The sequence below is a fragment of the Mastigoproctus giganteus genome, chromosome 6, assembly GCF_048544385.1.
Source record: "Mastigoproctus giganteus isolate SK-2022 chromosome 6, ASM4854438v1, whole genome shotgun sequence".
NCBI lineage: Eukaryota > Metazoa > Arthropoda > Arachnida > Uropygi > Thelyphonidae > Mastigoproctus > Mastigoproctus giganteus.
In genome coordinates this window covers 197,875,695-197,887,825 of record NC_143580.1, presented here as the reverse complement: position 1 = coordinate 197,887,825, position 12,131 = coordinate 197,875,695, and the positions used below count along the sequence as shown (strand labels likewise).

Genomic DNA, 12,131 nt, shown 5'->3' with positions numbered 1-12,131 from the left:
TGAATTGAGAAAAATTTGCCAAAAGACAAAATTAGCTGTTTATAACAAAGTTTTTAAGCCTATTTTAAACTATGGAACCAAGAGTTGGGTATGAAAAAAAGGAATTCATAAAAAATCAGAATATTTAGAAATAAAAGTTTTAAGGAAGAATTGATTTTAATACCAGATGGATGTAATGGCAAGACTACAAATGAAATAAGGAAAGAAAAAAAAAAATCAAAGTTTAGGTGAAATAAACTTAAGGTATAGGGAATGTACAGGGAGGTTTTTTAAGGATTGCATTCAGATATATTGATAAGCAGTACGTCACTTGCCAGCATTTTCACAGTCAGCTTGAATGCAAAATGCAGGTGCAGCAAACTGCAAAACAAAGGGGAGAAAGATTATTTCAGAAACGTTACATTGTCAAATGCACATTTTCTTTTAGTAGCTATAAATTAAAAAAAAAAAAAAGAAAGAAAAAAAGCTTATAAGCTTATTCCCATTTTTTTCTAACCTAACTGGACATAACAGTTTTGTCGAGATAAGCCAGGTTAGGGAAAGTCAAAATGAAGGCAAGGGTATCAAAAGCAAATCGTTTTAACACTACTGAAAATCTTATTATAGATCTAGCATGACTGGTGCAACACAATCTTATGCTAGCTTTCACAAATCATAATTGTGCAACTCTAGTTTTAACTAGTGTGAATCAATACTGAAATGAATACTTTTCGTGAATTTTAACGTGGGAGTGGGGGGGGGGATTTGCTCTGGCTTTTAGAACAATTTCAAAACTTTTACCAAAATGATACACTTTAGTATTCAAAAAAGGATGACAAATCCCATTCCATTCAATTATTATCTACTGCACTCAACTGTTTCCACAGTAATGGAGAAAACTATCAACTACCTATTCCTACACTATCTTGAAACCAACCATTTGATCAATGATTGCCAACATAGATTCTATCAGTGTTGATCTATGGTGATATCTTGGTTTAAGTCACTCATCTTTGGATAAATTTCATGGAAATGTTTAGTGAAACTGACAAAATTGCTCTTGACATTTCCAAGGTTTCTGATAGTGTTTGGCATAAAGATCCTATTTCTAGAGAGGATTGCATATCTCTATTGGAAATTACCTCTCTTCTAATCTTTCTTGGCTTAAGAACATTACAAATATGCTTAATATAATTTGCATTCTCTGTATCAAAAAAAAAACTAGGCTTTTGTTTTTGCTCTCAGCATAATTTTTTCCTAAAAATCTACTGATTCTGTATAAATCTAAATCTTTGCTAAAATTTGTCCTACCATGAACTACTGCTCCCACTGAAAGGTTTTGGATGTGGTGCCCACAAAACACATCTCAAACTTTGACACTCCATTTCAAAGAGAGCAGTCAGATTAATTAATGACATCTCATCCATGTGTCTTCTCAACTTTCAACTTTACAAGGTACTAAAGTACTACAGGACTAATATCTTTCATGTTTGGAATTACCCTAAAAACTTTGCCTACTATTGCTCCATTCAAGGATTGCCAGTTAAATCTGAACACCTGCAATGTGCTGATAAACTTTGTGAAGAACTGATAATATCAAACAAATAACAATAGCAGAGCAAGGATCCAGTTTCCTGAGATTAAGGAACTAGCTCCTTGTGTACTGTAATTATCAATGCTTCTGATGAGCTGGCCATTTTCTCTTGTTTCTTACTTTCCCTAACATATCTTCATGAAACCACTACATCTGGTTAGTTTAGGAAAATGGGGTTAAGTTAATAAAATTTTTATTTATAATTTGCAATTAAAGGAAGGCAAGGCACTCACTCAGCAGCATAACATTTTATGAAATATCAAGTGCACTAATTGCAGTTTGCTGTGCCACATCATGATATTACTGTAGTTCATTGTGCAAAAATGCAGGTAAGTGATACATTGTCTACATGCCATTGTATATGTCCACAATTCTCAAAAATGCTCCCTGTAGAAAGGAGATTAATTAAGCATATATTTTAAACAAAAATGAGTGTTAATAGGCACAGAAGCATACCAAGAGGAAGGTGGATTGATGGTATCAAGCAAGAGAAGGCCTACCCTGGCTAGGGCTAAAATCTAACAGAATATAGGAGAGCATAAAGGAAAAATAGTGAATGAAAGGCTGATGTAAAAGTTATCATCATAGAAACTTAAACATCCCTAAGTGTAATAGATTTAATTGACGAAGAATGATTTTACACATAGATAATATAAATTTTGGTAAAAAATTCCCCTGTAGTTATATTCAGAAAGCAGCATTATGGCACTAAAAATCCTCCCTTTAACAAATCATTTTTTTCAGCCATAAATGTATGCCTTCCCGTATAGTAAGCATCTCCTGCAACATCCACTATAACAGCATCATATGGTCCACATATTACTTCTTTAATGGGTTTTCCTACAAAAGTAGTTCCAATGATACTTTGAAATATTCTAGTCTGATTAATTTTTATGTATGCTTTCTTGTACTGTACTGCTATTCTAGCTGTTACTCCTGATCCTGTTGGACTGCGATCTACCTGTAAATAGTTCATAACAATTCATACAAATCAAATTCAATATAAAAATATATATTATATACAAGGGTTAGAGGAAAAAGTAGTGGTAAGTACTGCTATTTTTTTCAGGAGACAGGCCAAAGCAGCAAGTGATTCCACAGAAGAATTTTCTCAACTGAAAACACTACAGCAAGAGCTAAGCAATGTGAAGATGCTGATCATTTGCCCATGAATTCATCTGTATCGAGTAGAACTGGGGCAAACTCTATAAAAGGTGTAAACATTTGTTACATACCTTGCCCATTATCTTACATCAGTAAGATGTAAGATAATGGGCAAGGTATGTAACACTGTCAAGCAATTTCTGAATTGATGGAGCACTGAAGCATCCACCATATTCCACTGATGTAACTCCCTGTAACATTGACATGTCTTCTCCCTTAATGAAAGAACTGGAACTGACATTTAGAAAGCAGTCAGAACAGTTTTATTTTTTTTCAATTCCATAAACCAGTCTCTTGTATAAAACCATTATTACCAAGAATGTAAGAAAATGTCACACAGATGGGTGGCAATTATGCTGAAGAAATGTAATCAAGAACTAAGTGATTATAAATTGTACCCTCTTATTATTACTGGTTACGCACTACTTTTTCTCAACCAATATAATTTTAAACAAATATGAAATATGCTTTAAAGTGGAAGAGAGACTTTAAAAAGTCTTTTTTGCCATTTTCATTTAATGAAATAAAGATAATTTTTTTAAAAAATTTAATCTATGCAGGCGAATATAACTTAGGTTTTGATTTAATTGCTTATGAAACTAATATTCATCAAGCATTACATACATATTCTAAAACTGTAATAAGAATGATGCTTTAAAGCCAACTTTTAGGCTTTTTTTTTTTGTACTTCCTTCTACTTATACAAATGATAGTATTATATCTTCTTAATACTCTCATTTGAAAATTGTTTTTACTATTTCCTTTGTGATGCCTATCAGATGAATGACAAAATATATCAGCTTTAACAAGTGTGCATTGGAATACAGGTTTTTAAAAGTATCAAAAAAAAAATTCTTAAGTTATCTAAATATACAAAATGTAGATATTTACCTCAGCATTTGCAAAAACACAGATATTTGAAGTTGCAGCATTTGGATCATTGTCTCTACCATCAGTCAGTATTGTTCCATAAAGAAAAGCCAAATCAGCACTGGCTGGATGATGAAGAGGTACTTGCTTGCGTACAGCATCTGAATTATGATAAAATTATCCACATTATTTAAATATATTTAATTCACTCGCATACAAAGAATAACACCTTTACATTAATTGTTCTTTAAATTTTTGCTACTTATTTTTAAAATTACTTTGACATATTCTTTATGTCTATATATTTTAACTTTTATGCTAAACACATAATATATAATAAAGTCAGGTTTTACTTTGACTAAAAAAAAAAAATTCTCTTCTGGAATAAGTTCAGTTAAATATCTTAAGTTGGGTTGCTCAGATTAGTGCAATGCCAACTCAAACCCTGAGGCTTTAGTGCATCCTGTGAGAGTGTCTTCAAAGTTTCATTTGAATTTGAAACAATTTTCATTAAAAGTCCACCACTACTGCATAGCATGTATGCAATTTACTAAAAGGATATACAGTGGACACTGTTTATCACTTTGCTAAAGTGATAACAATAACCAATGGAACAAGATCGCAGTTGTTCAGCACTGTTTGTTGATGCAGAATTGAAATGTATACATCAAAACAGGTGGAAGTGGATAGTAAGAAAAAATTAAATTAAGCAATATAAAATACTTTAAATTAATTGTCCACTTCAAGAAAATCGCCAATAAAAATGAAACTATCAAAATGTTTCTGGAAATCCACATAAACCATTAAAAAGAAATAAAGAAGATATTAAAATCAAGTAAAGGATTAATGTTCTGTAAAACAGTTAGATTGGTAGGAGTACAGAGACTTTCTTTCATGGAAGGAAAGAAAGTATCTGTACTCCTACTAAATTAAATTGTGATGTCATTAAATTACTCATCACAATCACATGTAGTGTAATTATCTTCCTTTCATTTACCAGTGTCAATCTTTTGCCACATATTCACTGAATCTGTGGGATTTATAGCAGGCCAACAGTGATTTTTCTACTTGAATACAATCCACTTAATCCAAATAAAGCTGAACTCTACTGTCAGCATTTACTAAAGCATATTTTATTTCATAATTACTGCATATACACAAAACACATTTTAGAGATAATAAAAAATTGGTGATTAGATGATCTGCCTTTCTGGGAAAGCAAAATAATTAAATACAATTAGAAAATGAAACTTCAAAAGGAATAACATAAAAACATGATAAATGCAAGAACACATTTGTAACTAAAATATTCTATTCAAGAAATGAGCAGAAAGGTTAACAGATGAATGAAAAGGATGGGAAAGGGAGAAGCACAGAAAAGTGTTCCCATGTTTACATTCTAGTTGCATCACTAGCACCAGTAATAAATTTCACTTCACTTCAAATGTCGTACATGGTTAAAGTATAAGAATTCATAACAGCACATACATTATATTCAGTTTTTGTTACTTACCAGTTACAGCCTTTGCTGCTGTAACCAGATCAACTGTTGAAGATTTATTTATATTTAGTTTGAAAGTACTAGCAGATACGATAGCATAAAATGCACCTCCATATGCAACATCAACAAGCAGTTTACCATATCCTTCAACCAGCACTTCGGCATCTGTAAAAGTTAAACACGAAGTTATTAATGTAATGGAAACAAATGTGATAGATTTCCTAATAAAGATTACAGAGGATGCATCTGCAAAGTTTGGTTAGGGTTATAATAGGCTGATTAGACTTTGTACAAAAAAGGGAGAAGAAAGGAGGGAGATAAGATAAGCTGAAGCATAAAACTATGCTTCAACTTATCTTATTTGAATGTAGAAATTAGTATTCAACATCTTGGATGAAAACAATTATAATTAAAGAATGGCTTCATCAAATATTTTATTTTCCCATCCATACTTATTTTTTGCATATTAAATATGTATTTTTGTTGAGTTCTCAACCACAGAAAATTTAGAAATGTAATGGCATTATCAGAATTTCCTAACATTTGAAACTTATGTTTCTCTAATTAAACAGGTATCTTCTGTGCATCTGTTTAGTCTACTGATATTATACATATAATTTTTTATAGACTGTTTCATGGAACAATACTACTGTTCATTGTTTCATACCAGTCTTGTGTGGTACTGGTATATTCAGAGCCAGTACAAGGTACTGTTACTGTTATTTGGTTTTTAGGAGCATTAGCAACTAAGGCCATATTTCTCCGGGATATGCAGTGGTCATTCCCTGAACTTTCCGCATCCTCTGTATTTGGTGGTGACAGGCTCGAACCCCGGTCTAATCAAGAAGCATGTGCTACGCACTGCTGCTCCTTCCCACCTGGCTATGGAGGTGCCTTGAGGTACTGGCGAATTGGGAAGCAACCTGGGCTATCAACATCCAAGGCTGGGCAATGTTCCACTTATCTGATGGCACCTCTGTAGCCAGGTGGGCAGGAGCAGCAGTGCATAGCACATGCTTCTTGATTAGACTGGGATTCGAGCCGGTGACCACCAAATACAGAGGATGTGGAAAGGTCAGGGAATGACCACCACATATCCCTGGAGCAATATGGCCTTAGTTGCTAATGCTTCTAAAAAAAAACAAACTTATCTGACAGAAATTAGTGCATCAGATTTTTTCTCCCATGAGTTATTCTGAGTTTTTTTGGCCTGCACAATATGCAAATTGGTCTGTGAACACACATTTCTACAAATATATTACACAACAGAACAAAATGGTATAAGTTGCCTGTGCCCATAAAAATTAACCAACAAACTCTGATAGTGACAATATGATAATGCTTCATTCATTTGTCAATGAATACCTGGAAAATGTTATATATCTGCAATTCCACAATGTAGGTATATATCTTGTGAAATGATCCTAAATGGTCATTTCAGTCAGCAGATCATGTGCTGCAGTGGAAGCACTTTAGACCAGCTCAATAAATGACCTGTAGGACTCTTTCCATTACCTAGTCAATGACAGAAATGTATGGCTGTGGAAGACAGGTATTTTGGAGTTAATATTTTTCCTAAAGAAACAATTAACTCAAACCAGATGTAATAACTGATTTAATCACCAATATATAAATTAGCACATACTGTTTTTCTACCCCCTGCTTTGTTTTGTTAGCTTTAAAGATTGGCAACCAACATGTTATATTTTTCTCTGTTTTCTATGGTATAGAATAGTTCCTCAATTATCACCTAATACAAGCTGCCACTGTACTTCTCTTATCGAATATTATATTACATATTTCCCATTACACTGAAATTATATTATCTGATTATCCCCAGACAAGATGTTAATTTGCTTTTAGCAAAAGTATTGTTTCTTAATACGTTCTCTAATACTGATATATATAAGTGCCAAATGGACATACAAGTGATTTGCTGCTGCACATATAAACAGCTGAAAAGCATCCTAGTGCTGTGCTGTAATGTATATGGCAACTATTCTTAAGCAATAAATAAATGGGTGCTGTAAAAGTAAAGGCTTGTGAAATTAATGGCTGCTCAGAGCAGTCAGCACATTAATTGAACTCTCGGCTATTAGCAGCAATGGTTGGTTTTTGTTTATGGCTTGGCAGAAGTTTTATTTGTTTTTTTTTTTTACTTATTTGGAGATAAGTTTATGTACAATAAATAAAGTTTTCATTAAATTTTGAGGTTTTTTTTTAATTACAGCTCAGCCTAAAAGTTGGTGCTTTTGGCTATGAATTCCAGACTTTTACTTTTCAACCATTATTTATGAATTTTTGGAATGTCAAAAGATTTTGGAACATTGTTGTTTCTCAACATTTGTAAAAATTATATAGAAATAAATGGACTCTCTGAAATATAGGTGGATGCAACCATGCTAAAACTTAATAATAAAAACTCATGATATTTCTTTAACTTTGACAAATACAGCAATACCTTGCATAGCACCAAAACTGGTACCAAAACTGTATTGGTACCAAAACTGTTCGGTGTTATGTGAAACCATACTGATTGAGGTATAATTATAATGGGTTTTAACTGAATGCATACCAGAGAAACAGTCTATAAACAAATTATAATAAATCTATAAACAATTTGTGATTGATAGCCAATTAAAAGGATTTGAAATTTAAAAATATTGCAAAAATTTTATTAATGAAAGGTAACATCATTAGAGATGAGAAAAAAGCTGTATTGTTTATTTAGGTATTTCAATAATAAAGTTTGGTGAAGTCATTTCTTCTTTTTCTCGGCATACAAGTTTTTGACTGCACCTTAAGGTGCAGTCAAAAACTTGTACACCGAGAAAAAGAAGCATCAAAGAAGCATTTTTGTAGCATCAAAACTCATCTTGTAAAATTTGCCGCATCTTGATGCTACATTCAACATCCAGATCTCCATTCGTAATTGCCTTGCAGACCATGTCAACCCCCCACCGAAAAACTTCCAATTCTTCTGCTGAAAATGTTTTGGTGCCACTTCACTGTTGTCCACTTCAGAATTGTTTTCCTCTTCTTCATATGCAGTTTGTTCGTCAATTTCAAGAAGAGTTGCATGTGAGTCAGTGCAGTCACGTACATTGGCAGTGTCAAAAAGTTTAAAATCCCAAGTCTCTTCCGATCTTCACAATGTCTTTGGAAATTGTCTGAATTCGTAATTCAAAAAGAGTGAAATAATTTGCCAAATGGGGCAAAACATGCTGCCAAACAGAATGCATGTTGTTTGGCAGTAGTTTCAAGCCAAGATGCAAATATATTTTCGATCGTATTTAAAGGAGTAAAAAATAAATTGTGAAATGAAAAGCTATCATGTCATTTTGTCAGGATGGAATTAAGAATACTGAACACTACTGCACTTTGCTAGTGACTGCCTGAGGGAAGCTATTGGCACATGTGCATGTGAGACAATAGAGTTGGCACTGCAGCATATATGTACACGTTTCTAGGTTACAACAATGCAGCATATATGTAGAGTACATGGCTAGGCTATTGAATGAGTTTTAATATGTACAGTAAATTTTTGACTTAAACTTAATTGAAAACTGTGTTATAGTGAAACCCGTGCTGTTTGAAGCAATGCTAAGCGAGGTATTGCTGTATATCTCAATCTACAGTATGAAATTATGGAGGCAAGGAAAGACTTTTTTTCTGCATCTACTAAAATAATTGTGTTTATATTCATGCCAGTTTTTTGCCTCTCCTACCAGTGAGGATATACCTCGTTCATTCGTTTTACTTATCCCCTTCAGTGCTTTGTACACCTCAAATGAATTACTCACCCAAGATATTTTGCTAAGCTTTGCAGCTTGTAGCTTCTAAGCTATTCCTTGTAGGGAAAGTGATTAGTACTTTATGCCAGTCTAGTCACCCTTCTTTTAATATACTCTAAAAGATCTATCTTGTTTTAGATTTAACTTGCCAAACTGACTTCTAAGGGCAGACCAGGCCTGCTTTCATCTTAAAAAGAGGAATAATTAAAAAAATATTAATTACAGTTACAAGGAATTTCAAATTACTAGATCTTACCAAGTTTTAAAACAAATGCTGGAACACTATGAAAATGAACTCGTCCACTCCTTCCATTAGTAAATTCAACGAAAGTTCTAACAATGCCACATGGACATTGAATACGTACTTCCATTTCAGGAGCAACTGGAATCTTAGTTATGCCATTATCAACAACATACCTTCCAAGAGCAATAACGGCATGTCCACACATAGTACTATAGCCTTCGTTGGTAAGAAACAGCGCACCAACGTCAGCTTCATTATGATCATCTGGTTCCACCAGAATAACACCATACATGTCTTTATGTCCACGAGGTTCGTGCATCAAAAAACATCTAAAGCCATCAAGGAAAGTTTTTGCATATTTCCTCTTCTCAAGCAATGTCTTTCCTATGATTTTTGGATATCCTTTTTCAACTATTCGCAAAGGTTCACCTGCTGTATGCATATCGCATGTGGTAATAACTGTATCTGCTGGAATTGCCATTTGATTCTCCATTTCTGGTCCTGAAATATAATAATAACAATATTTGAAGCTGAAGTACAACTCATACTAAGTTTATTACAGCGCCAGTACATGAAAATGACACCATTATATTTATTATTATTATTATTAGCTATATGGTGCAAGGAAGCCTGAGGCTTATGATGCACCAGCCAAAAAAAAATATATTCCTGAGTTACCCTGTGTGTGTGAGAGAGAGAGAGAGAGAGAGAGAGAGAGAGAGAGAGAGAGAGAGAGAGAGAGAGTGTTTTTGGTTTGGTTTGGATTTTATTGGCGCATTAGCAACTAAGGCTATAATGCGCCAAGGCCAGGTAATATATAAAAATTTAGAGAGAGAGAGAGAGAATCACCAAGAAAGAGAAGAATGATGATATCCAGCTCAGGACCCTGGGTGTGCCAAGCCCAGATGCAGGTAAAAAAAAAAAAAAAAAAAAAATTCTAGAATTACAAGAATCAGAGTTCAATTAATGAAGCTTAAAAAAAAACAACAAAAGAAAAAAAACACACACATAAGCTCTACATTTTGAAAAATTTCCATAAAAAGTAACCAACCTTCTAGCATTAGCATTAGTAGAGGCATATGATGCAAGAAAGCAAGCTTATGCAGCAAATTTATTTAGGCTATCAACTTCCACAACAAGGGATGGAAGTCTGTTCTACCAACCAACTACCCGCTGGCTAAAGGCAAATTTCTGCACATCTATTCTACATCTGTCTTTCCTCAATTTCAATTTATGCCCTCTCAGGTGATTATGCTGAGCAAGAGGCAGTATCCCATCAGCATTGAGCATGCTCAAACGATTCAAGGCTTTGTACACCTCTATCAGATCACCTCGCCGGTGCCTAGTCTCCAGACACTAATTTGCAAAACTTAAGCCTTTCTTCGTAAGAGCAACCCTTCGTTCCATTCAATAACCTTGTTTCCCTTCTCTGTACTCGTTCCAGCAGCTCTACATCTTTCTTGAAATGAGGCCTCCAGACCTGTATACAGTACTCAAGGTGCAGCCTGACCATTGCCTTATACAAGGGAATAATCACCTCCCTATCCCTGCTAGAAAAATTCCTGTATATCATTAATAAGACACCATGAGCTACTCTTGCAACCTGTCTGCACTGCTGAGAGAACTTCATATCTGCCTGCACAATTCCCCCCAGGTCCTTTTCATTCTCTACCACTGTCAGTGTAGTATCACAGAGTTGATACATTGCTCTGCGGTTGCTGTTTCCCATATGTAGTACTTTACATTTGTCAATGTTAAACTTCATTTGCCACCTCTCAGCCCATCTGCTCAACCTTTCCAGATCCTGTTGCAGCAGCATAGCATCAGTAGCATCCTTAACAACCCTGCCAACTTTTGTATCATCTGCAAACTTGAACATTAAGCTTGATATACCATCATCAATATTATTCCTGAATACAGAAAACAACAATGGACCCAACACTGAACCCTGAGGGACTCCACTAATAACATTAGTCCACATTGAGCAGTGTCCATTGATTACCACTCTGTCTTCTGCCGCTCAACCATCCCTTTATCCATAGCAACAATTTGCCACCAATGCCACACTGCTCCAATTTGTGCAGCAGTCTTCCATGTACAACAGTATCAAAAGCCTTTCTAAGATCCAAATACATAATATCAAAGTTATTCCCTGCATCCAATTCTTCTGTGACTACATCATAGTATCCAATGAAATTGGTCACGCAAGACCTTCCCTTAACAAAACCATGCTGTGTCTGAGCTATAACTGAATTCTTGTAAAGATGATCCTGCAGTGCTTCTTTAACCAGTGCTTCCATTAATTTTCCTGGAACAGAAGTTAAACTCACATGTCTATAATTACTTGTGTTAGCCTTTGATCCTCCTTTGTGAATTGGGGTTACATTTGTACATCTCCAGTCTGTGAGTACCTCCCCTGAGCCCAAGGAAGCTCTCATAATTATGGCTAACGATTTGCTTACTTCCTTTGCTGCCTCCTTTAATATAACTGGATAGATCCCATCCACCCCAGGTGCCTTTCTTGTATTTATCTTCAACAACTTCTCCTCCACTTTACCCTCAATTATTACAAGATCATCTAGCTCACTGCCAGTGTTTACTTCATCTATAGCATTCCCCTTCCTGAATAACTTCTCATGTGTGAATGTAGATGCAAAATATTGATTTAGTTTGTTAGCTACCTGAGCAGGATCATGAACAGTTGAACCATCAATATCAAGTGGACCAATCTGATTCATCCCCTTCCTTCTAGAGTTTACATAAGTAAAGAACTCCTTGCTGTTTTTCTTTGCATCCCATGCCAAAGATTTCTCGTAATCTGCATTCGCCTGCCTAACCTCCTTTGTAACTTGGTTACAGATCAACTTATATCTATCATAGGCTTCTGTGTCACATGTTAATTTATATGTATCCCGTGCACTTTTCCTCTCTGCCATATGTCTCATTAGTTCATCTGACATCCATTTAGGCCTGAACCTTGAACAA

General features: G+C 34.6%; 1 protein-coding gene across 1 annotated transcript; it reads right to left on the bottom strand.

Moving 5' to 3' along the window:
* Positions 1-2,254: 2,254 nt before the first annotated feature.
* Positions 2,255-9,638, bottom strand: LOC150084858 (trans-L-3-hydroxyproline dehydratase-like). The gene is made up of 4 exons (XM_090375603.1): positions 9,159-9,638; positions 5,121-5,273; positions 3,629-3,768; positions 2,255-2,534 (listed from the first exon to the last, which is right to left on the bottom strand). Exons 1-4 carry the CDS (start codon positions 9,625-9,627, stop codon positions 2,274-2,276), a joined length of 1,023 nt encoding a protein of 340 aa, XP_090231729.1. The 5' UTR covers positions 9,628-9,638; the 3' UTR covers positions 2,255-2,273.
* Between the last annotated feature and the right edge of the window lie 2,493 nt (positions 9,639-12,131).